Source organism: Platalea leucorodia, assembly GCF_965183815.1.
Source record: "Platalea leucorodia genome assembly, chromosome: 8".
NCBI classification, from domain to species: Eukaryota; Metazoa; Chordata; class Aves; order Pelecaniformes; family Threskiornithidae; genus Platalea; species Platalea leucorodia.
In genome coordinates this window covers 27,652,672-27,680,591 of record NC_138830.1, presented here as the reverse complement: position 1 = coordinate 27,680,591, position 27,920 = coordinate 27,652,672, and the positions used below count along the sequence as shown (strand labels likewise).

General features: G+C 37.3%; 1 protein-coding gene across 1 annotated transcript in view; it reads right to left on the bottom strand.

The window, feature by feature from the left end:
* Positions 1–27,920, bottom strand: part of STAG1 (STAG1 cohesin complex component) — a 201,993-nt gene that overhangs the window by 89,923 nt on the left and 84,150 nt on the right. The window contains exons 6-7 of the mRNA XM_082320218.1: positions 7,284–7,360; positions 1,487–1,691 (exon numbers count right to left, since the gene is read on the bottom strand). Of these exons, the coding sequence (XP_082176344.1) occupies positions 1,487–1,691; positions 7,284–7,360 (282 nt within the window). The remainder of the gene's footprint in view (positions 1–1,486; positions 1,692–7,283; positions 7,361–27,920) is intronic.

Sequence of the window (27,920 nt, the reverse complement as noted above, 5' to 3'; positions counted from 1 at the left end):
TCAGTCAAACCTCTCAAACATCTGTCCTACACAAAGATGAAACAATCAAAATAAGACACCAGACTGCATACATGATTATCCTCACTCCATTATCTATCTCCTATAAAACAATCAATGACAATCTAAGCAAATAGCAAATCAAAATCACCTGGAATTGAAGACAGTCAATATCAGCTGGAAAGGAATACAGTTTCCATCTCAGTTTAAATAATAGGCACAGATTTCCAGCAGATTATCTGCAGCTCTAATAGTGTTCACCTTTGAATACTGAATTTGTAGAGGCAAACTCTAAACCTGGAAACTTACGCCCGCATAATTCATGTTTTTACCATTCCATTACTGAGTAAGGTGAAGAATGCAAGGGGATAGGTTTCCAAAAGAGTTCAGCCACTATGAGTTGAAGGTTTTGGTTTTTAATTTTAAAATCAAACTCCAATCAAATCTGGAGTTGGTTTTTCACTATCATTGGAAATCTGCCTCTTACTTAGGAAGACTCTTACAGGAAGAGACAAAATTTTAAAAAAATTTTAAACAAAGTCTGATTGAATTTGTTGGACACTGGGTATTACACTAGGAAACCTGAACAAAATTGTAAGCGGCTGATTGCGGAAAGACTAACTAAATCATGAACAAATATTGGCAGTAGAAATATTCAGATTATGACAAATGTCTCCTACAAAGGCTTCAAATATTTGGCATGATCTATGAACAGCCTAGGGAGAAGAATCTTCCAATAAGATGTATTTCACCACGAGATGAGCAGAAAGATATCACCTGACGTAACTAGCTTTACAGACCTACGTCCAAGCTAGCCATCCTAGTATTGCCTTGTAATTGGAGAAAAATAGTTACTTCTAGAGAGCAATTCATCCATCTTACCTGAGACATCTTATACAGGTCTGATGAAATATACTCTAGAAAAGCTTATTTCTATGTAATGATATACCCAGTGCTTTCCTTAGATGTAGGCAGCGGTGTTGAAAAGTGCAGCATGGCTGGAGGCAAAGACAGTGAGACCTACAACTATGGCCCAGTGCTCCCAAACCTAACGCTTCTCAAGAGTGAAGGCACAGATTTTATTTTTCAGCGGACTGAAATTCTTTGATAATACAATTTTCCTGGCACTTATTTAGAAGAAATTTGTACTCTAAAATACAACATTATGAAGATATTCTATACAACAAATGAACAACTAATAACAAAATACAAAATATAAGCATGCCACTTTTGATTCACAGGATTCACTGGAGGCCCCTGGGTATGACATGAAACTCTGAGATTAAGTGCCTCAGCATATTCCTTTCTGAACGAAACAGTGTATTTTAAGTATAGTTATACCATATATGGTATGTGGATTTGATCAAGCTTTCCAGAGTTCTCAGTGCTGGTCAAATTCCACCTCAATCAAAATTAGGAGTAATTCTCAAACTGGCTAAATAGTAGCAACTCCTTTGAAGAAAACTCTTCTCTGCACTACCTTACTTACCAGCTAATGTACTGGTGTGCCTGAAAGCCCGGACCTGGGAATCTGACAAACCAGTCAGAAGAGAGATCACTGTGTCCATCATGTATTCATCATAAATGATGCTATACTGACACTGTCGAATGAGCACTCCAATGAACTCGCAGAAGTTGGATCGAAACTTCTTCCACTGCGGCCCAGGCATGGTAAGTGGATAATCACCACTATCCTGAAGAACAAGAAAATGAAAATATTAAGTATTAAATTCTCCCCATTTAATTTATTTTAATGTTGTTGTAGCCATCACGGTCTAAGTTTCTAAGCTAATTCAATAAACAAAGACGACTGTTGGCATAAACCCACTTTTTCAAAGACTTCATTATAACTGTTCTAGGCTTGCAATATTAGCTCTGTATAGTCCAAAATATGCATCAAGACTCAATTCTTTACCTTGTGTCCTGGGTTAAGAAGTGGGGGGAAAAGGGTGAGAAAGGTGTATTTCAAAGTATTTAAGGTCAAAACCTAAAGAAAGGCTTGCATGATTAAAGCTTTGTGTCATTCTCCATCCCCACTTCAACTCCATGTTAATATTCTAATTTAATTTAATATTCTAATCAATTGACTGCCCCTCCCCACAAACTTTGCTTTACTCAAGTTTACAATTGAGATCTTACCAGAAAGTAAATACTGCCCTTTTTTGATCTTATAAACGTACCCTTTTTCTAGCGGTAAAACCTGCCTTCTGATAGAAATAATGGAAATTTTACTACAGATTCATATACCCCAGACAGTTTCACGCATCCCATTTTCCAAAGATTATTGCAAGATTGGAGTGAATACCCAGTTCATTTAAGTTTAACTCCTCTCCAAGTCTGCTCTTACTATTCTCACTTCAAGCAATATTGCATTTCAGTGAGACTGCCTCCCTATAATTAGAAAATGCTTTTTCCCCCCTTCAGTGAAGACGACTAAATAGACTAATCTCCCTGGTCACCCGATTTGTAAGCCAATTCCAGATTATCCAAAACATCAAGGCAATAATGCTCCATCCTGAATCTCTCCCCCAAGATAAGAAGTCAGCAGTATCAAAGTTAAATCCATTTGTACACATTTATTCTGTGTTTTTGTGAAGAACAAGCACTTATATTCTCTCGGGACTCGTCTTATCACCCAGACTGAACCATGTAAAGCCAGCAATATAAGCATAGAGGAGCTGTAATCAAATAATCTTTTACCTAAACTTCACAAACAATATTTCCCTGCAGCAAAAAACCCTGTCTATCAAATTTAACCAAATCACACACATTTCGATCGTACTAAAATAATGATTACAATTGCAACAACAAGTGCTCAAATGTTAGAAAAAGACAAAATTATAAGGCAATCTTAATGACCTGTCTCATTCATTGCAATGCTGAATGACGTTATCTTAACGAGCAATATTTTTACTTCTAACTTTGAATGTCCAATTTGAGAGAAACAGGAGCTTTGGTTTAAAAAAACAGCTCACAGGTACATAAAGCTCCTGGTATAAAGATATCTCCTAGCATGTGCAACTGTTGCTGTGAGTCCTCAGAACTGTACATCAGACCAAAGCATTATGTAGTAGAAAAACAGATAAATGCAGTCTAAATTACGTAGCAGTATCATAGCTGTGTCATGTGTTTCGAACTGTTCTTTGTTTATGCCTAATGCTCTTGCTGCTGAATTTCAGCAGGGTACAGTGTCTTGCCATGTAAATACAAGCCCTGCATTAGTCTTAGATTTATTCATATTTAGGACTAAAATTAAAATGCTAAAGCTTTCTCCTCAATGTTTTTCTGACAGTAACTCCACATGAACACCTCAGACTCCATTTCTTCTCCCTGCTTACACCTTGTTTTCACAAATAATCTCCAGACCAAGTCCCTGCCTGCACAGCACCTGTGGGAACTCTGCATGTGAACTTACGTACATAATATATGCTTTCTAGAGATATGTATATATAATTTTTTGGAACAGATCCTCAGAATTGCTAGTGCTGTGTGTAACTACTCACATTTGTATGATGTATTTTTAACCTACATTTACATATTAAACAGTCCTTTCAAAAAGCATGTGAAGACTGCACCAAGAACATCTCACCTGGCTGGAATGGGAAGAATAAATTTAAAATAAAGCCACTTTATTGGATCTTTTACTCTCAAATACCAATAAAAATGTGATATATCAATGACACTGACGTGATACTTGATGGTCCTATGGTTAGAAAACTCAAAGCAAAACAAGTTTTTGTTCACCTGCTAACTCTAGCACAAGAATTACGAGGGAATTCATCTACAAAATGCCTGTAATCATATGCCGAGCACCCAAATAGTGCAGCAGATGGATGTCGGTGGAATTCCCTGTCTCAAACTGAACTTGTAGCAGCAACGAACAAAGATATTTCCAGCGTTTAAGTCCCGCACAAGTGTTCCTCCACACATGATGAGGAAAATCAATGCCTCAATCCCTGCCAGAAATGCAGAAATTAGGACCAGCAGCCAGCTGATTACTGCAGCACTGACAGAACAATGCGATGATCTTGAAAAAGTAAAGAAAGCAGCAAATCTGAACATCTTCAATGGAGATCAAGATATTTTCTGGGCAGCATATTGTGCTAATGAATAGATAATACAAGATTTTCCCCTAGCTAATACTACACGTGTACTTTTTTTTTTCCTATTACATCTAGACTTGTAGAAATTAGTTATCATGTCACAAATACGACAACAGGTATTTTATACCCCTTACACACATGTCCCACTGAGCACTAGCCCCTTTCAACCCTAATCTGATACAACAGACCTGGCATCTTAGGTACGTTTTGATACGGGGAGGAAAATATGCTGACAAGGGGATAGTCTCCATCTGAAAATGGCAATCTAAAGATGACAATGAAAGTGGGTTAGGCTGATAGACTGTCTTAATTATTTTGACAAGAGCGTCATCAACTTTCTCATTCTCCTTCACTCCCAACGCAGTCTGACCATTACCTTCTCATACACTGACATGGGATTTAGGGGCATGAGAGGACCGCAGGGCAAGGGAAATGTTCTGGTGGCAACAGCCCTAGGCAACTGCTTTTCTCAGGATGACATGGGGGGATGGACATTGGGATTTGGGAGTCCTGGGGTACTGGAAGAGGTATCACAGGTGAAATGCCAACAGCAATATTTAGAATGAACAACTGAGGGCTGTTCCCAGCTATACAGAAAATGGTGGTGCTTTACTGAGAAAATGGATGACCACTCAGCCCAGCCACCACTGCTGGTCTCCTTCTGGCTCCCTTTCATTGCTCACTATAGACATAAAAAAAAAAAAGAAATCCAGTGGCAGGATGAGCTCAAGGAATTAGTCTAGTCGGTCTGCACAGAGTCAGGGAGCACAGCCAATGGCACTGCTGAAAGAAGGCAAGTAGATCTGCCTGGGTTCTCTTCTCCTTTCTCCAGCAAGAAAAGAAAGGATGGGAAGGGTCATGCAGATCTGCCGAATTTAGCTTGTGGTGCCTTTAGTCAAAGGACTGTCACTGGCGAATGGTGTCTGCTACCAACAGCTCTCCCAGAAACAAATGACTGTTGTTCTGAGTCTTTAATTGGTGGACACTAAGCAGAGGGCGAAAAAGTGTACCAATGCTATGCCAATCGCAATTGCAATTTTACGATCTGCTGAAGACCAAGAAAGATTTTGTTTGTTTCGTTATGTTTTACCCTGAAGAGTAATGTAAGCTGCTCTTTTTCTAAAAGCTTTTATTTTGGCAGGTCTTTGTTGTGACTATGACATCCTGCTAGAGACAGACCAATCTGAAATAGTATGACTAGCAGTATGAACATAGGTCATATAACATATAATATGAAATAGGTCATATAAAAATTATAAACTTACTATGCTGTGATCATCTGATATATGAACATTGGTAGAAAACTGCACTAAATTCTAAAATGTTTTCCACTGCTAACAGGGTATGAGTTTATTCCAGATTTCAAAATATTCACTGGGTTGTGGTCTAAGACTAACAATTTCACGCTTTTATATTAAGACCCACAAATTCTTTCACAAATCCATTCAAGTGTTAAGGCAGAAGCTAGAACGGAAACTTTCTATTAGAACTGTAAAAGTTCTGAAAAGTTTTAGGTAATGCAGAAAGAAAGCGTATGTACTAGTAACTGTAGTTCTTTGAGATATATTGCTTATATGTACATTCATACTGTGCATAAGGAAGAGAGGTTTTTTTCTCCTTTGAGAAAAAAGTTTGACAGTTTTTGAAAAGGTTTTTTTGAGAAATACTTTCTTCCACCAACTGTGAGACAATCCTCCCTTGGGCAAAATCAATCTTCTTTGGCTTTTGGACAGTGCCTTGGCCATTCTGTTTTGTACAATGGGGCTAGACCCAAGACAATATCCAATTCTGTTTTCAATTTACACTAGTAAAAATTCACTGCATTTTATTAACCATGGCTAATTCAGCCAGAATGTAGCATGAATTGATACAATCCTTTCGTTTGTCATTGTACACCTTAATTTTATTCACTGTACCCTAACCCACCTGTACGCAAAGGCCATGACTGAATACCTGAGTACAGCAAAATGAGCTTCCACATGGCCGCAGTTAAGTACATAATTAAACATGTTCAAGGCCATGAACAAGATGGAAATCCTGCAGAAGAAAATCCTAAAAATAGCAGTGCTCACATTTATAGTTTTCCTGCTTAACTTTTTGAATCACAGCCTTGGCATTCCATTTAGAATTGGTCAGAAAAAGACACTGCTGTCCTATAGAAAATTCATGTTTTAGCACTTGTTTTCATCACTAAACAAAATGAACACTCAAGACTATTTAAGGTTTTTATACATGAAAAATCAAAGAAAATACAGTTCAAAAATCTCAAAGCTAAAAAGCATTCACCATTAGTAACATTTTTATTTTTATTTTGACAGAAGATACACAATCTGAATTGTAATGCACTTGTTTCAAACAAAATGCTTAGATCTTTTGAAAGAGTCTTTCTGTATCACTGTTCCAAAATGGTAATTTTCACGTCAAGTTACTATTTGGTTTAAATTGCCATTTCAAATGAACAAAGCATCAATTTGCACCCAGAAAACAGAGCAGAATGCTGCAAATGCCAAGCCTGCAGTCCTGTCTCAGGAATCTGGAGTTCTTTGTTCTATGATGGCAGTTCCAAGAGGTGAACTTCAGAATCCAGAGTACCACCACCAGTTTCAGTGGGATGAGAAAACTTTCTACAGTTGTTCTTACTAGCTCCTCTTATTAAGCTAATACCCAGAATACGGACAGACAAGGATATCCCTAAAGCCATACAAAGATCTATGAGGGTCTACACGGATCCAGACCAGGGCTAGCACGGACCGAGGCTAGTTCTTGCAGAGTCAGACCTGGCTAGGCTCTCTTACAGCACCAGATATGAGCTTGCTCCATGCTTCTGTGTGACAGTACACTTATGCCCTTAAACTGGCTAATTCACAAACTTTTCAGTACCAGTATTTCAGTATCCAGGGCCTACTCAATCCACGACCCTGACTTCTCAAGACAAGTGACTATAACTACCTTTTCAAATTATTTTATCACTTTTTGGTTTTCCATTATTATTCTTTCCTAAAGCTCAGGCTGGCTTGTTATTCCTCATCCAATAGTTTAAATCGTTGCTTTGCTTGTCAATGCAATTTCTCATACTGAGACATTGCTTATCCACTGGTTTCTTGCCCACTGCATTTTTATTTTAAAACAAAAGTATATTATGTAATATATTTAATAATGTTTAAAGCACTTTGTGTACTATACCTCATCAAATTCTTCTGTCATTTTCCTTATGATTTCTGCATTCTGCATGTTCCTGAACATTTCAATTCTTACAGTACCTGTAATGTAATGAAGGAACAAAAGAAATTAACACAACTCTTTTTTTTTTTACATCATAATACCAACGTTTTTCTGTTGCTAAACTTACAGCTCTATAATACATATGAAAGAGTATATAAAGCAATAATAACAGGAACACATTGAACAAGACTGTCTCTTGAAGAAGAGAGTAAAAAAAAATCATGTGTCCTTTAAAGTGCTATCAGACGAGGAGTTAGTAAAATTTTCCATCTTTCTACTCTTTACAACTGAGCAAGTGTGATACAGAAGTGATAGCAACGTAGCACTCATACCATGTCTGCAGTTGCCAACTGTTTTTAAATTTGTGTGCAAAATAAAATGAAGACCATCTTTCAGTTCCACAGCCACTACTAGTAATTCTCCACTTTTTATGTTGGGTCACCCAGATTACAGATATACCATGATCTCTATGCGGAGACACAGGAGTGGTTTTCAAACTGCTTAGCTCAGGACCAGAACAGCTTACTGACTTAGGCACAGCACTGTGGGAATGAAGCTACAGCACCTGCAGACCAGAGCTAGCACAATTGCATCATATAGTGCTACCCGTCAGCAAGGCTTTGCAAAACCCAAGGCTCCAAAGGGCTCAGTCAAGATGTGAGCCAGCTCGGGACCAAAAGCAGAAATTGCATCTATGTTGTTCCTTCATTTGGATTATGCCATTCCCCCTTGTTACCCAAACAGCAAAGCTGATAGGATTAACTTTTTATTGTAAATTGAACAAAGCTACCAAAATTGAAAATATAACAACACAATAGCAATAAATGAAAATTCTTGTTACTTGATCCTAAATTCAATCGGTATAAACAAATAAAATATTTTTACACATTACTGCCTTTGCAACTAGACATTGTCTAAATATCCAGCCATATAGCACCAGTCAACACAGAGAACATTTTTTTTTTTGCTACTGCACGATCTTCTTTTTGCCACTTCACAATCTTCTTTTGTTAATGGAGGAAATGCAGAAAAATTAAGCGAAATGCAGAGCTATAAAATTCATCCCAAAGTCATTAACATTACAAAGAGTAAGTCTCTCTGCTTTTGCAAAAAGTTCAATTGGATTAATGATCCACTGCATGGCTCCAAAAATTCAAACCATAATAGAAGCTTAACGGCTAATAGTATTAGTCCCTGTACAAAGGATAAAGAAAGATAATTTAAGTATACTAAATATTATGAGAATCTTTTAATTCCGATATTTCATTCCTTGAAAAACAAGCATTAGAAACATAGGCATTTCAAAATATGCAAGCACAGTTACAGCACACCAACGATCTATATCTTAGTAGGGGTACCATTTTACAACACAACTTAAATATTGAATTCTTGAATTGGTTTTGCTTCTTCATGAAATAATATTTACTTGTTATCTATTTCATACTGGGTTAACACTGTCAACCTCAGTTCAAACAATGGTGATTTAAGTTTGTGCATGGTAATTTCCATATTATTAATAAACAATTAGTAATGTAATATATTAATGTAAAACAAGAAACCCAAGAGAATACTACAATATGACAGTTGAAAACCTGTTTTATCAGCTTTGATATCACCTGTAAATGCAGCTATATTTTAATGTTTCTCTCAATATTGAAAGTTTTGTTTTGAATAAGTGGAATAGTTTCACAGTATGTCTCAGTGTATTGAACAGTGGACGGCTATTCTTAGAAATCCACCTCAACTGCATTAAAACCTCTTTCTCACTGCGTGCTGTCATTTGTTGCTCCTCTCATGGCAATATAACCCTCATTGAATAAGTAACCCACTGACGTTTGTTATTTTATTTTTTATAGCCCTGATTCTAATTTTATTCTTATCTGTTTATGACTTCTGTTAATAACCTTAAATACCTTCCACATAATATATAACCATATTACTTTGTCAGAAAAAGCAAAAATACCACAACTAAAATTCCTTGTTAATGCACTTCACTTAATTCAAATCTCCCTTCAACTTTGTATAATTCTGTTGTGGTTCTCTATATCCTTTTCTCCCTGAGGATACAGAATGCAATTATACTGTGGTCACTATTACTTAGTGGCTCAGATATTGTTACTTCTTAAATGACCTCCTGCGTGTTACTTCACAGTCAAGTCAAGTGTAATTTCTCCTTGAACAATTTCTCTCAAGGAATCTGTTTCAGGAGGTGACTGCTTAAAGCACTGCTGCTTTAATTCAGCAACTTTGCACATGCGGTAACTGGTCAAAGAAAGCTGATGGTGCATACTGGATGCCTTCACCCTCCATGTTACTATCAGACAACAAATTGTACACACTGTGTCACAGATGCATGGAACCTCCCCACTAAATCGGTGAAGGGGAAGGGCTGCAAACAGGACTACAGACCACAGGTGGTTTCCCTTGAATCATGGAAAGGCTTTTTACCTTCCATGACTAGAACTGAGACAGCGTCATCTATCTCCTGGGCGCTTTAGGATTTCTACTGATCACTGTGCAGAGCACTTACAGATAAGGCTGGTGTAGATTCTACACACATCTTCCAAACGAGCAATGGTCCAGCTCTTTGGGGGCATGGGGCACGGGCATGCACAGGATGAAACAAACTCTTGACATCTCCAAGGGATGCCAGGGTGGACAAGAGCTCAGCACTGCCGAAGAAGTGTCACCAAGCATTAAGAAGAGTGAAGATGAACAGCACTTAGCAACTCACTGTCATGTCTCATTCTTTCCTCCACTTTTTATGACAAAGTTTACTGGAAGTCATGTCAAGCAAAATGAGCATTTCTGCTTCTCTGGCAGTAGGTAATAGCTTTGGCCTGACTGCTTTTCCCACCACCACCTTTCCCCCACCTGACCTGTCTATTTTTCTGGGAAACTGATTTAACACACTGTAAATAGACTATGAAAACTCTGCTCACAACACATTCCATGGTGTCATTGCAATATTTCAATACTACAATGGTCAACACTGTTGAAATTCGTAGTTTTTATAATTAGTGAAAAGCTAAACTCTCCCATTTTAAAGTGAATCCTTAAAATATAACAGATTTTCTATAAAATACAATGGAAGATGTGGAGCGCATTCCTACAGTCTCTGCCTTACTCATGTTGCTACTAGTCTTCTATCCTTTTCTAAACTGAGTTTTACCTCTATCACGAAGCTTTCACTCTGTATTTAGTGAAGAGGATTTAAATTGTCTTAGTCCATTAACAAATTGAGAAGCCCGTTCCACTTCAGTACTAACTTCTCAGTTCAAAAACTTATTCACAAACATTGTGTTTTAAAAAGTATTCTTGCTGACTTGTAAGTATACTTCCTTAATGACAAAATTCCAGTTTAACTTTCAGCTAAAGACAAGATATCAATTTAACTTGTCAATAATTAATCATGTCACCCAACCTGGCTTTTAAAAGTGAAAAGAAAAAAACCTATACAGACGACACAGCATTATTTCAACTAGAGAAGAGGAAGACTAAAAGGGCCTATACAAAATTGCATGAATACACTTTAAAAAAAAAAAAAGCTGTGTACAAAACAAGATATAACATTTCCAGGAGATACCACATACCACAAACTCAGTGGCTTCAAAACATATATTTATAGTGAGAAGACTAACCAGTTGTAACACTAAGCCCTGTGAAAGAAAAGTAACAACAAAAATCTCCAAGAGCTTTGTAGATGTGTAAGCTCTCAAGTTTGAGCAACCACCGACCTTTAATACCGGGAGTTAAAGAGGGTACTCTTTGGATGCAGGTTGTCCCATGACTACCTTTCCTCCCTCAAACAGAAGGTACTAACCACTGCTGGAAATCAGGGAAGACCATAATACCAAACACTACACTCCAATGGCCTCTTGCATATGGCAATTCTGGTATTTCTATAGGAAAGGAAAGCTTATATGACAGAAACAAACCACTGCATAAGTGGTACTCCAGTTATTATAGCCCACAGTCATTTAAACACTACTAATGAAAACAAATTACTCACTAGTAAATGGACTCCTGAAATCTAAACTGCTGACAGTTGGTAATAAACTATATACTATGTAGTATACTATACTACATAGTCAGTTTTAATCTCTGGTACCCTTATTCACAGAAGCTACATGGCCAATTTTATCCCTTCTCTTTTGGACCACCTGCCCAAACTGAGTAAGATGCAAGAAAAGTGGTGGGAAAATTGCAGCTCAAGACTGAAGTCAGTGGATATAAAGTAAGCCCACAAGTCTCCTGCCAAAGAAGGATTAATCGCAGGACCTTAAATTCGTGGTGACTGATAAGTATCTCTCAACCACACAAATTGGAAAAACAATAACCGGAAGAATGTTTTATAAAGGCATCAAGATGAAGACACTAGAAGATTTGCACTGGAAAGTATCATATAAAAAAGGAAATGTACTCTTTTGCATTAGCTGAAAGTCGATAGTTGGGATCAGAGCACTGGGAAGTAATCTTGACTGTTTAAATCGTCAAGAGAGGGCAAGTTTAATAAAGATCTTGCAAGGATGGATGATGATTACAGAATGGCTGGATGGGCAATATTTCTTCCCCTTGATATCATTCAATGTGCATTTCCTATACCTTACTCCCCACTTACCATTTAGACCATAAGAAATAATCCACTTCTACAATGTCCATAAGTGCAGTTTTTAATTGTCTGAGAAGTGTTAGTGACAAATCTCTGTATGAAAGATGATAAACAAAGACTGAAGTCAAACCATAAAGAGCACATTATTTCTCACTGCTCAGCTTGGGTCACTTACACTTCTGTAACACTTCATTTACTGTTCCCAGAAGAGAGCTGCCTGAAACTAATCAGAAATTACTCACGCCAGTAAAAAAGTTTATTTTTTGTGGCTTGCTCATGATCACATAGGAACACTGAAGTAGATTTTACCTCATTGGAATCAATAGGCGTTAATCATTTATCTAAATGGAAGCACATCCAAATAGATGCTGAGACTCCTAAATCCTACCAGGGCTCCTAACATTCTATTGATTTCTGTGCTTGAAAACTGAAACACTTTACTGAAACCAGAAGTCAGGATTCTAGAAATACATTAGCCTAAACACTTAGTTGAATTTCAGCTTTCATGGCACATGCAGCAATAGAAGACCCTTTTATTGACTTATTCCCCAATTCTTCCTATTGCATGGACTCTACATTGCCCAACTTCTGCCCCCAAGGAAGAGTATTCAAAAGCCAGTATCTTCCTAAAAGACATAGCCCTAGTTCATCCTTAGAACAGCTTTAGACGGTGAACTATTACTGAATCAATCAGCAAGGATCCCAAGGAGGGAGGAATAAAAAGAAAAAAAAAAAAAAAAGGTGTGGCATCATGCAATTAAAACCTTGTCAAACAGAAAATCACAGGCAACTGTTAAAAAGAATTCTAATGGTTCATCTAAGTCTACCTTCCTACAACAAACCAAACACAAATATCTGTCAGTTCCCAAAATATGTTTGAATGCATTCTCTGAAATCTCCCTGCAATGTTAATGCCTTACCATTCACCTGATACACAGTATACATAGAAAAGTGTATTCTCTTGCTGCAGTCCAATTCTTTAATTGACCTTCTGCTTATTAATTTATATACCAGAATATAATTTTGTTACCCTTAATTTTATTTTACTTATTTTATGCATTGCTCTGATTTTGTCCAACATGCTCCTGCAATTCTTGAATAAATAGAAACCGTTAATTCTTTGATTTTTTTTCACATACCATTTTGATTTTCAGACCATTGCATAGCACATAATTCAAACAATTGTTCTCTTGCTATAATTCCTATTCTTCCTGTGCTTTACATTATTTTGCACATTCTTAAATGTCATTTTTTGTACCAGGAAGCTCTTAATTTTTTTTCCCTTGCTCATGTGTCCCATGCAGACTTGTGTATCTATTTTTCAGTATAGCCTCTTCCTCTTTTGAAGACCATTATCATTGCTTTGCTCTTCACTTTGCTCTCACAGAACTAAGAATATTATTGTTCTAATGATTGAGCTCATTTACGTTGCCATCCCAATGAGAATTACCTCTAGAGGAGAGTGTTTCCCATTTGTGTCCTCCAAACTTCTGTACGAAAAAATCATCACCACCACACTGTAAGAATTCACTGGACAATCCTTAACTTGCTATATTCTACTCCTTGATGGCACCTTCCTAGTTTAAGTCCCTTCATCTCACAATCTACTGTACATCATACAACTCTATATACTGATTAAAAAACAACAATGAAGCTTTTGTATCTGGCCTTCTTGTTTTGATCGTTCATAGTAGACGCCTACAGCAGAAACTCCTGGCTTCTCTCCTCTTCTATCACTGCTTAGACATTTTCAAGAAATCTCTTCTAGATTTCAGAACAAATATAAACATAAATGTTACACAGGACAAGGGTTTAGTGGCAAACTCCTTTTCCTGAATTTTCAGATCTTGATTTTGCTAAAAATCCTTCCAAGAAAATTTTTGGAATTAGATAAAGACCAGAACAGCCATTACAGAGAACTGTGCTAGCCCCACTGTGAGTCTTAAGCAGTACAAGAAACATACGAATAGAACAGACTTCTATGAGATAGCAGAGAAAATGACAAATAAAGTAATTTGTTACTTGTCATCGTGAACAGATACTTGAAGGTAGATACATGTTTCTCTATTGCAATGTGATGTTAAAGCTGAGAAAATCTGCAACGAAATATAGGTTCCGGAATGGAGGAAACTTTGGTCGTTACAGTCCTTTCATCGTTCTTACGGCCCTTTTGTGCTCTCTCCTCCCAATGCCTGACTGCCACCTACAGTTCCTACTCTGTGCTCATTACATGCCCAAAGATGGCATGTACATATAACATACACAGCCATTAACTAAGACAGAAAGAGGCACATTCAAAGGGAGCACTACTAAAGCATTTTGAATGTTACCTCCTCCATAATACAAGGCCCAGAAATCTGTTATTGTTCTGGTTTACGTAACTTAAACATAAGCAAGAAAACACTTTTTTTCTTATTGTCATTCGAAAAATTAGCTGAACTGTTTCTGCTGACCTTTCACAAACAAATTCAGCCTAAAGGAAGACATCTTGTCCAGCATGGAAGCCTCAACATAATCTCTTAAAGTTTACTAAAATGGAAACTGACTTAAAACAGTCAGTAATATTAATAGTGTCAATAGCTATAATAACTATCAATAAAGGTTGTCAAAAATGTCAGTACAGCTGGGAGGACTTATTGTTTTGACTATCATAGGGCTCACTGCATGAAACGGTGGAATTTTAGTATCAAATCCTTGCTATTTCTGATATCCAAAATCAAGGATAATTGCTTAATTTTTAGAGTGAGCAATTCTATATTACACTTAGAAGTTCCAAGTTCTGAATGAGATTAAGAAGTTGATAACTTTACGTAACTAGTGTTTTGTATGATTGGAACTGTTCATCTCTTTGAAAAAACAAAATGTTATTTCATTCAGAAGATAACAGTGAAGGTAACAATTTCCTCGTTACAGGTATGAGAAGAAATACATGGAAGACACTCAAATATTTACAAGGAGGACAAGGACTTGTGTCAATGACAATCCAGTTATTTACCCTTTTTGCAAAAAAAAAAAAAAAAGTACACATTCTTTTAACAAAAAGCAATAGAAACTTAATGTCTACTGTAAAGAAACTAAATCCTATGAAATTCCTAAGCTCCAATTATGTGTGAGAATTTGCTACTTGCTTAAACTATCCTGAATGTCAGAAGAATAAAAAAGGGAAAAATAAAGAATCCAGGAGTGACCCAAACTATATACCATTAAATCTGATTGCTGTGCCAGGCTGGAATGTGATGTACTACGGAACTGGTGAGGCTATTCAAGGGTTGATGTTATTTTTGTGAAGTAATGCTTCACAAACCCCTTGAGGCTCCATAAGGCATCAATAAGCAGCTAAAAGTCATACATTTATGCAACACATATGGTTTCAAAATCCTATAATGATCTCCCTCATCTTAGTTCTTAAAGAAGTTGATATGCAGTAATAAAGAAAGTTTTCAGATTAAAAGATAGGGAAGCAAAGACAGAAAAAAATGGTCATTTTTCAAAATGGAATGAACCTACCAAGAGATCTTTCTAAGCATCGGTGTTGATAGAAATATGCTAAATAGCAGATATAAATGCTTTGACAGAAAGGATGATAATGGAGCAGACAAAGTTTGCTGGTGACAGAATTATTTAGAACAGCTAGAATTAAAGCTGACAGCCAACACTGCCAAAGGATTTCATAGTAATGAAATTGATAAAATGGCAAATAATGCTCCTCAGGAAAAAAGCATGCTAATTCCACAAACTACTAGTAGAAAAAGAAGTAGGCCTACATAATTTAGTGCATCAAAAGATAGTACACTTCATGTGTTCAAGTCTTAAAATTTTGATAAAGGAAACTTCCTTACTCTGAGTTTAAGCCAGATAATACTGTTTTGATATGGCTCTACAGTATTTGCATTTGTAAACTGTAAGCTGCTTTTCATCTTGATGTTAATGCCACTGGCTGAGTAACAGAAGCCAAATAATTAATAATCGAAGTCACTAAACTTGCAATGTAGTATTTGTACTGAATGATTTCACAAAATAGATCTGTTCATGCTTTGATGGCTTGAAGTAGTAATTCTCACATGACACCCACCTTTTTGTCAGATAACTTCAGACTTGAACAGTAAATGACATGAACATGAGTAAAAAGCTCAGGAGCCTTTGCTACTGCAAAGGCAGTGCTTTGTTCCTGGCAATGTCTTAAGGCTTTTGCACTTGGAAGTATCCACAACTGCAGTCATCCAGCAGCCGCATCCTGCCCTGCATTGCCTCAGTTCACTTTGGCTGAATGAGAAGTCTGTGATCAAGGAGGACACTTATGCTTGAGGAGAGAGGGAAAGCACTGACTCCAACCTGTTCTTGGGTTTATGCTCCTCTGAAACTTTCCAGCTGTTTACTTAGTACTGGTTCCAAGATTTATTTCTGTGAGCACTACTCATTGCTGCAGTTTGCTGCACATGTGCTGTAAGGAAACATTTGTTAAGCATTCCTTATGGATCTGATGAAACAAAAAGTAACGTATGGATTTTTGTACTCAGTAATAAGCACTAGGTGTTAGGAAAAGTGCAAGTATAAGTCATCATTAGATAAATCTTGCATTTGGCAGTAGTTTAGGGTTTACCTGAACTGCAGGTTGTTAAGCCACATTGTGACTATTGGATTTAATAGCTGCTAGTGGATCTATCATCTCTTAATTCATTTGTACTTTTCATCTCCACAGAACTATGCATCAATGAAACCTGCAGTTTAGCTCTATATTCCTTAAGGTACCTCATTCTATTTTTAAAGCTGCTGCCTGATCGTTTTATTTGATAAGCCTGGGATCTTTTTTTGCAAAGATTGAAAAATTCCTCTATTTGCCATTCTTTTCCCTGTTCCTTGGATTTTTCTCTCTAATTTTGTATATCCTTTTGGAAGTGGGATGGTCAGAACTACATTCAATGCTCAAGATGCAGGTGCAATGTAAGTTTGAGAAATACTTTTTTTCTAATATATTTGTCCTTTATTTCTAATTCTTAACTTTGCCCCTCAGAGCACTGCCAAGCAAAGGTGTTATAGTTTCAAATTATTCACAATGACGGCAGGCTCCAGAAGCAAAACGTTAGTAACTACAGCTTATCACTGCATATATGGAACCAGACTTTGGCTGCACACTGTCAGAAGTTACTCAAATCCAGGAATATAAACACAGGTAGTTTGGAGGTAGAGCTGAAAGTTAAGTGTAAGATACAACGTAAATATTTGAAATAAGTCCATTTAGGTATATCTGCTCTTTCAGAGTGCTTTTATCAAAGACTGTTTTCACGTCTAGACTCACCCATCACCTGCGCTGTTAACATGCAACCACATAAGCTTCCCTCTGTAACGAGAGAGGCCCAGTGCGGGCCTAAGCTCTTCCCCGCTCTTGGGTGGGGATCTTATCTGTGTGCATAAATACCTGATGGGAGGGCGCAAAGACAATGAAGCCAGATGCTTCTCAGTGGTGCCCAGTGAGAGGATAAGAGCCAGACAATCCAAACATGAGCACACCAATAGAGCATACCTGTGTTTGCAGGCAAGGGCAGAGTCAAAATATTATTGCCATCGCTAACAACAGGCCACAGGCATCATAACTGCACCTATGTTCACTGTGCACAGCCCTCGTCCTGGGTTGTATCAACGTGTTATGAGTACATGCTGTGTGAATTGAAGCTTGGTACCAGCTGTCTCTTGTTATAATGCACAGTTCAACTGTGGAATAATATAATAGCAAAGGCCTTGAAAATATGCAATCTGTCTGATAAACTGATTTCAGCTAAGACCAATTGCTTTGTACCAGTACTTTGTACTTATAATGTACCAACATACTCTCTTTGTGCTTTCTACAATATTTCACAGCAATTACAATAAACCCCAGAGCAGTTTCAAAAATACTGAGTAGTCCTCGAAGGAAAAATAATAGATCTCTATTCCACCATACTGGAAGAGGCTTCATATTCTACAGATTCTTTATTATTCATTCTTCTGGATAGCTAAAAGGTTTAATCTACCAATTCTGAAAGTAATAAACAGACAATTATTATTTTAAAACAGATGATTTGTTCTTGTTCTGTTTCTTACAATTTTTATCAAATGTTTGTCCATGCAAGGACAAACTCACAGCTACTTATTTTCCTTAGAAGTCTACAATTGTAGAATAATTTCAGTTGGCAGGATTCCTGACTGCCACCTAGTCCAAACCCTTCCCAAAGCAGGGCCTAGATCAGGCTGCCCAGGTGAGTTTTGAGTATGTCCCAGGACGGTGATCCCACAGCCCCCCTGAGCCCTTATACCTCCAGTACTTGACCACCTCATGGCAGAAATGTTTTCCCTTATGTCAAATGGGAATTTGCCATGTTTCAACTTGTATCTGTTAACTGTCATCATATTACTATGGATATGCCTGAAGAGTCTGGCTTCACCTTCTTTCTAGTCTCTCATTATTTGAAGAAAGAAGTAAGATCTCCCTTTGGCCTTCTCTTCTTGAGATTGAGCAGCTCTGTTCTCTCACCTTCTCACTCAGGAGAGTGAGGACTCCACTGAAGGCCGCCTGGAAATCCAGGCAGACTCTTTTAACCACATCACACTTATCCGCATTTCCTGCTTCAAAGAACTTCAAGCTCTCTTTCTGACCCAGCAAGGACATTCACTTTAGAAGTCCATCCTTCCTTCTACTTTCTATGAATGCGCTTGTCCCACCTACAGGTTCACACTGACAAGACAGCTCAGCAGTGACCCACAGACATACCATCAACTTTCAACACCCCTTCATACACGTTTTTGCCAAAGGATATTTTCTTTATCAGAGAAACAAATTTCTTGTTAGTCAATGTCTACATTTCTCCCAATACATAAAACAAAACTCCATAAAACATGGTACCTCCACTTACCAGGAAGTTAGGAGGCAAAAGACAATCACAGGAGGATTATATAGTCAGGGTCCACCCTCTTTCCCTCAGTCTTTCTGCTTCCCCTGATGAAGTATTGATCCTTTCCTCAGTCCTCTGTTACTCTTATTTCTAGCCCTATTTCTCAGTGTTTCTCAGAAGTAGTAAAGAAGGGAAGATGAAAGAGAAGTCCTAAAAAAAATTACAAAAAGAGAAGTAATTATCTAGAGATCTTCAACTGATGTGACAGGCTCTAGACTCCACAGAAAATAGTACCTCATAAGAAAGAAAACAAAGCAACAAGAAAAAAAAGAGAGAAACAGAATCCTTTATATCACCACTTCCCTCAAAGCAATAGGCCAGGCCTTTCTGTGGGCTGTGCCACACCTGGGTGTTGCCAAACATCTGACAGAACTCAGCAGGCCAAAAAATGTGAGTCCCCTGCAGCTGCTGAAGGACCACCATATTCCGCTTCTCGTTCACCTGCCTCTTGTCCCTTGAGACAACTGATCTTGCTTCATTTACCTCAAGGAAGCTACTGTTAACTGCATGAGATATTTTCAAATATGGCTCTGAAGAAATACACTTGGTACAGGTCCTCTATAATTTTACTTAAACTCTTTGCTGCTCCAATATGCGGAAGGAAAGGATGGGGCATAAAAGGAGTGTCTGCATTTGCAGCATCTATACAGTGCCAAATCTTATTAGCAATAGCACCACCAAACAGACCAAAATAGCTCCAGGTTTCCCAGAGCCAGTCCTTACTTTTCAGCATTCCCCAGTCATCACTCTGAGAGCCACCAGGCAAACACTGACTGGTATCTTCCCATATAATTTATTTGATGGAAAAAAAATCAGACATGTTAAACAACAGTAAAATAGATACTTTGTAAGCACTGCAAGCAGAGCTGCAGCAGAAAGCTGAAGCACTTCAACAGCCGGTTTGATGAAAGCTGGTGCTCTTCGTAAAATAAGACTGGAGATATAGAAATGTCTTTGAAACAACTTATCTCTAAAACATCTGATTTCCCTCATTAAATTAAAGCCACCACCTACCTCAAAAGTTTCTATGCTTTTTTTATTAATCTGAAAGAAGGAAACGAGACTTGTGTGCATTTCCATCTGTAAGTATGCTACTTAATAAATTCTGAACTATTTGTTTAAATCAAATCTGATTGATCTGGGATATAAAATGTTCCAATAAATTTTACAAAAGCAGGTAGTTGAGTAGAAGCCAAAGAGGTCATTCAGGCACCGTAAGAACCACGACCTCAATCGCCGTTAATCTCTCTCAGCCTCTGAGCGAGGCTGGAGAAAGACAGGGACGCTCACATTGTCAATGCTGCTGCTTCTTCAAGAAAAGCTTCAACCGGAGCACACCAACCTCTTCCCCAGCAGTGTCGGTCTATAAAGCTCATTTAGTTTCCAAAAAGTTACAAGCCTCTTCTAAATCTTTTTTTAGAGTTACATGGCATTCAGAACATCATCTCTCATAAAGAGTATCTGACGCTTCATGAGTACATTCAACAGCTTCTGTATAATTCGGTAAAGTGGATCAAGACAGATATGCTAGAAATCACTCTTCATTAGTTCTGCTTCTCATGAAATCACTTATTTTGAGTATTTTAAAGACTAAAGCATTTACTGACCATGATCTGTGAAAAGACAATGCAAATATAGCTGAGCTGGCTCAAAGCAATGTCTTTATCTTTCTCTCTCATCATTTAAAAGTATGCAAGATGAGAGAAGTTCTCCTTTTTCACATACTTATTTTTCCTGCTTTGCTAGGAAAAAAATTTCTCTTTTATTTGTTAGCATTTTACTTTTTGACTATCTGAAGACATGTATGGAAGCTTTTCTTTGTCTAAGGAAATACAAAGAATTTGAGAAATCACATACAAAAATTACATAATCTTTGTGCTTAGAAACTAAAGCAGAAATCAAGAAGCGCCAAACTTAAGATGCTCTGTGCAACCTTGATTTAGTCTCTTTGTTTGTAAACTTTGATGACTCACCAACTTACAGGCTGCCTACTACTCTGTCTAGCTTCATCAGCAACAGAAAATAGAATTGTTTTGGAAGTGAACAGGAGTTGTGTAGGTGAAATTACTGTATCTCAGATGTGTGCAGCTCTTGCTACAGCCAATGAACTAGGTAGGGAAGTGCAGGAAGAAAGCGGGTGGTCTTACAAGAGGAATTGGTAGGATGCTGCAGACTGCTATTTTCTTTCACTTCCGAGTTCCTATAAGTGTCTGGACAATTTAAACTATTTCAAAGATGGTCCATAACGGCACATTCTCCATTTTCCAGGCATCTATCTTGCAGTCTCATGGATGGATTTACAAAAGTGCAGCATACAAACAATTGCAACTGCATGCACACTGACTAACACCTTCCTTCGGGTATGTAAAAAAACCTAAACTTAAGAAAAAGGGGAAAAGCTTGAATTAGCCCTTCCTTACTGGAGAGGGTAAAGAAGAGAGCTTAGGCTAGAGTCCTGCTTTTTCCTTATTGCAAATATATATCTATTATACAAAATTAAGAACTTCAAGTTTCCATTCCATGAACTTTAAGAAATCTTCTAGGTACTCTGAGCCTAGTCATTAAGCAATTTGGAGAGAAGGAGCAGAAAATCGATAACAGCTATGGTTTAAACATGTAATATGTTATCTGGAAAAAAAAAAAAAAAAAAAAAATCCCAACAGGGAGCGGCACAGATATCTGCTGTCTCAAAAGCTTTTTATATCAATGACTGTGTCTGGATTAGCCATTTACAGAGCAGAGACAGGATCTTTATTTACAAGGGATTTACAAAGAAAATCTAGATGAATCCCTATAGAAAAAAGCCCTTGAGGAAAAACTCCTCCCCCCCGCCCCCCCCCAATTGGAACTTGGCTACTATGGAAAAATAAGAGGAAGCATCATATTAAAAGTGAAGTTAAAACAACACAATGAATAGTTGCTCAACATGTTTTGGCTTGGCTAAGAGAAAAAGAGAGCACATACTAGAGCCAAAATCAGTAAAACTCTCGATATGCTTCTAAAAAATATAATGAAAGAGGGAACTGTCACCTCAGAACTGAGAAAAGATAAACTGCTGGAACACACACAAATCACAACAAGTGTTGACCAGACAAATGTAAGTGGGAATGTGGAAAAAGGAGCAGAAAACTGAGAAAGCTCAAAATATAAATTGTTTCTCAACAGTGGGTGTCTAGGATTCACTAGGGAGTATTTGAGAGCAAAATGTAAAAAAAAAGATACACCTATGTAAACTTAATAATACTAGAAAAAGAAAACTTTACATAAGTGATAAAGCAGCAAGTACTGAAGAGTGCTGAAAGACAAATAGTCATAAATAGCAGATGAAATACAAGGGGGAATGAAGAGTTTGAGTACTTTAATTAACACAAAGATAATGGACTCAAGGGGAAAAATTAATGAACTACCACTACGGAAAAAGGAAAAAAGAAAAACACAGATGAACATTGCAAGTAAGTCAAGTTTAATCTGGAAAATGGCTTAAATACTTATTTGCAATCTCCTCTCAGATAGTTTTGGATTCTCTACCTTACCAATTTTAATATGAGAATTAGTTGAAATGATGTGTTTTGCTCAAATTAAAAATGGCCCTGTAAATACATCAAGTATTATCATACCACTAATACTATTCTTTGCAGATATCCAAATGCAAAACACCACTTATGCAGCCACAGAGTAAAGCAGCCACCTTACTCCTCTGGTTGTGTCTTACAGCTTGGTGGAAAAAACAAAGCAATTCTTGGGTAAAATAAAATATTTTAACATAACCTACAGCTACTGTTCTATTTTGTAAAGAGCATTTAGTTTTCTCAATATTTTGTAACAAACCACTCAGAATTTTTTTTTTCTCCTCCCCTCCCCCCCCGCTTTCAGCACTTTAGGCAATCTTTCCTGGTAAGGTTTCTCAGTGCTCCCTCTCCCCCACTATCAGTTTAAGATGTCTCAAAGTCTTAATATCAGGATGTCTTTACTGTAATATGCTCACATTTTTAAGTTTACTCATAATGCTGAACTTTCTGTACAGTACCCTTTTTTTTGGCATAACTACATTCTCAGCTGTAACTCCGTGTCAACACAGTCTAGTAATTGCTTTGTTGTCCTTCCCAGATGAAATTTTCCTTGATGTCCACAATAAAAACACCAAAGGGTGTTATACTATGGATCAACTGCTTGATGAGAATATTCAAAAATTGAGTTACATTTTTAATTTCTGGCCCTGTTCAGCAGTATATTCTGGCTCTATCATTCTGCAGCAGCTTAAGGCAGCCCCACAACACACTCATCAGATGAAATGAGTATACTGCTATTTTGGCTGTTGAAGCAAAGCTAAACCACTGGGATGTACACATCTGCCTCTCTCTTCTCCTGCTTCCTAAGCTCATCTGTGTAGGTGTGCCCTCACAGAACACATTCCTTTCTTGTAATTTTCGGAATCCATAATTTCTTCCTTTTGCTTTATACTTTCCTGCATTTAAAGGCACAAGTTTACCTCTTTGTCCTTCATTCCGCTGTTACAGATGTTTCAGTTTCCCCTTGCCCTTGAATTTTCCCTATTAATGAGATCTCATGCATGTAATTAATTTTTTTCTAGGATATTTAGTACTTTTTTGCTCTTATTACAGGCTAATAAGAACTAAAAGAAACGCATACAGGATTGCCCATTTTCAAAGTGCCTGCCACCTTACATTGCTTCCATGAGATCAAAGCCTCAAAATACCCCAGGGGTTAAATGCATTTTTCAAAATAGTGCAACGTCTCTCACTGTTTCTAATCAGAATGAACTGCAAGCTTTGCTCAACACTGGCAGGCAGAGGAACACTACCAGGGGGTGAGAAGTGCAGATGCTCACCTTTCCCAAGAGCAACTGGTTGCCTAGTCTTCCTTCAGAGCACTAGGACACGTTAGCCACTTAGTAAGATCAATTCTGTGTGTATTTCCCTGAAAGAAAGCTAGGGGATATTCATCTGTGCATGTTAAATCTAGATCTAAGCCCTGCAGTTTCTCTCTAACTTGTCTCACATCTCCACAGCTCAGGTATTAAACCTGGTCCATAGTATTGCTCTTGATTTTATAACCAGCCATAATCAGAGCAAAGCCAATGCAAGTAAGCTCAACTATTAATACTGTATGCTACACTAAATACACTCTACAATCGAAAGTGTGCTATACTAATATGCATTACATTATACTGTACTATACTAATATTACTCTAGTATGCAGTTGAGATCAACTGACTCACTTTGAACGTGTTAAAATTCTTCCTTCCTTCCCCAACTTCTGATTATTTTTTCTCCCTAAAATGTATTAAACACCTCTGTAATCACTAAGTCTACTAAGCTATCATTCATGCACAAAAGCACTGTCAAAACTAAATCCAATTTTAACTTTATATGCCAAAATTAAGGAGGTAAAAGAAATAATTATGGCATTATATACATAATATGCAAAGTAGCACTACAAAGTAATCACTGGCCAAAGTAACTGACAACCAGAGCAATAAAGTAATATGCAAAGGTAAACTAACTGACAATTGTTATAGGCCACTCTGTCTTTCTCAAGGCCAAACAGCTTATACCCTATAGTTACGACTCTACTCTGATAACACCTTGTGAACCACTGAACCCAACCACTGCCCCTTATCAGCAAACTGTTTACATTAAGGCCTCATTTGAATGCAGATATCTCAGAAACTTAGGGTAGAAGTTGGCTGTCACAGCTGAGTTAGCAGGTAAGAACCATGAGACCTAAGATTAGGTCATAAATATCAAAGAGCGAAGCTACATTCATATGATCTCAATTGATGCATTTTTAATACAAAGAAGTAACTGGAATGAAATTAATAACAGTGGCAAAAAGAGGGTTATGAGAAGTCTCTACAAAATTCCATGTGGGACGGAGAAGATGTATATGGAACGATTTGTTATGTCTCAAAAAAAACCCCCAAGGAAGTAGCCAGTGAACTATCAGAGAGCTAAATAAAGTGATTTTTCTACACAGCACATAACTGAAGTATAATCCTCTTGTTACAGGCTACCATGGAAACCAGAAAAAAAAAAGTGTTGAAAATTAGATACGAAATAAATTTGAGAGTGAGAACATCCTTCACTGCTATTAGACAAAATGGTTCGCAAGTGCTTACAATGGGCCTGGGCTGCTCTCTTTCCCGTTTATAACATTCTTCTGTAAGCAGCTACAAGAGGACCAGACAGACAGAACATACAGAGTGTTTAAAAATCTTTACAGCTCAAGTGTACTCTCCCACCACAAAAAAAAAAAAAAAAAAAAAAAGGATCTGTTTGACAGAAGTATAAGTAACTCCAAATGTCCACATCATAAATTAAACTCTAATCCATGGATTTAATTATAAATTGTCAAAAATTATATTCAATAGTGAGGCATCATATAAGGGAGAATAAGCTGTATTCTGCGTACGACACCAATAAGTCAAATTTCCGCATCAACTACAAACCTTCGCTATCTTGAAGCTAGCCCCAGAAGACTGGAGTTTCCAGAAAGAAAAAACAAAAAAACAAAAAACAAAAACCAACCAACCAAACAAAAAAACCCAAAAAACCCCACACAAAACCAAAAAACAAACAGCAAGAAAAAAAGAATTACATTAATAACAAATCTTGAGAACAAAAAGCAAACTAACTCTTCGAGGTTTTCTGCGTCATTATAATTAAGATTAAACCCTTTGTAACTCAGATAAAGAATTTAAGACAGATTGAATCTCTTACGATTTCTTTGTTAATCAGGACTTAAAATTCCAATCTGTTACTGAAATACCCTCAAGTGGCCCCAGGAATTGACTGGCATATATTTTCCTCTGTATATTAATGGAAAGGATTACATCTTCTGGAAGCAAATTCAGTGGTGATTGGTTGAAAAGACAGTTCAACAGCTGCTTGGAAAACTACAAATCAAAGTGCTGCCGATCCATAAACTCTATCTTCTCATAATTCAGAGCACAAAGCTACTCCGTCACTGGTCACTTACCCAACTCACCAAATAATAAAGCAAGATATGAAAACAAACTTATACCTTTCCTCTGAACCTGAAAAGAATATGGTTTGCTGATATTCTAGCAATGGTGCCATACCAGGATGAAATTATGATTTCTAGTCCGGCATAATAGTTGAATTTATTTTCTTTTCTCTTTAAAAGCAAATATGTTAGTGTATGTGATTCTCTACTTTGAACTACAAAAATCAGTTAAGATTTTTCTTTTGTTAGGCCATAGTTATATGGAGAATAACCACCTCACTGCAGATCGGAAGTAACTTGTCTTCAAAGGCTCTAAAGAAAGAATTTTAATGATTTCCACTATATGCTATATTCCCCACTGATGCTTGCTTCACAAGAACTGAAAATCTTCAAGCTGGCTCTAAACTATAAGTAAAACCTTAAGACAGAACATTCTTGTTACAAGACTTGGAGTTCAGAGTAGAAAGGTCACTTAGCAACTTGACTGGCCCAGCAATTGTTGTCATTTCCATTCACCTACAGTTTCAGAATTCAAAATTGACAGAGGTCACAAGATCAGAGAGGCTGATTCACAGTCGCAGTTAGGATGGCATGGGATTCAATGCCTTTTTCAGTTATCAAAAAAAGTCTGAAGGGAATACTTTGAGGACTCTAGTTGAGCTCACTTCAAACAGAAGTCATGTGAGCAATATCCTTGGACCCAAAGGAGCTTCCTACAAATACACTGTTATACACACAGCCACTTAGTACAGTATGATTTCAATGGGAAACACATATGCTCTAGTTGTCAAGAATCTCTGTTGCTTTCGGTTCGTAACTTCAGAAAGAAAAAGGGGACTCCTGTGTAAATCCAGCTCTGACCAGAAGAAATTACTCATATTGTTATGGCGATCCATGAAAATATATCTGACCTCACCTGGTGTGTTACATTTTGTATTTTTGTAGTCTTCTCCACCATAAGGAAAAAACTAGCTGTCTAAAAGGCACCCTGTGAGAGCACAGGAGTAGCAGCAATCTTTTGTCAACCTCAAAAGCTGCTCTTTTCTTGAAATGCATGTCTCCTCTTCATCAATAAAAAAGTCAGTTTGAATGGCTAATTAATTAAACTGACTTGAAGAATACGAGATGAAAATCAAAAAGGGGCAAAAATGGTTTGAATCAACAGAGCAGAAAATTGCCATGCATTTATGTCACCACAAATTGAAATTCCACTACAACCACCTAATCCACAAAACTATTCTCCGCTAAACTATTTGGAAAAAAGGTATTTATTTCCATCAAATGTATGTATAATCTCCTGTTATGGTTCTCAATTTAATAAATATAATGCTACTTCGCAGCACTGGTAGGTCCCTCTGAAATGTCCTTATTATGCAATCACATAAAATCACTTGCATGATATTCCATTTCCCTACATAAACCATGTGATGTACTTATTAATCAGCGTTGGTCTCCCAAAATGAAAGTTTAGTCCTTTCTTTTATAATTGGCCATATAACTATTTTCTCAACACCTTTTGTGCAGAACTGCTTTACCACATTACTTTGTTCTTATGTTTAAGAGATGCCAGTACAATGATTTTATTCCTAAATCATTTCTAAGTCTATGAGTGTGATCTGATCAGGTTTTGATTCTCACTTCATTAGCTTATTTCAGAGTCTCCTTTTTGGAGATTTGTGGTAATACTTCCAAAACACTTTTTAGGACACCGGTAGATTAGGGGGTTTTGTTGTGTGGGGGCAGGGGCTGGCAGGTGGAAGGGCTGGTTCTGTATCTGGTTGTATCTGGTTCTGCATCTGGATGACAGAAACTTTTGGTAAGAGGGACTCTGTAGTTATCCTGTTTACAGCCCTGCATAGTTGTGTAAACAGAAGCTCAATTCAATCTCTAAAATAAAACTGTAATTTGATTGAGCTGCAGCATGTAAGTTACAAAAATATTCACAACTTCTCTTAAAAATGCCTGACAGAATTTGCTGCATTTCAAATAAAACTGTGCAAACTCTTAATGGCCCTGTGTTCAAATATGTACCTCCTTTTCTCATACACCACATCTCCTGTGATCATTTAGATA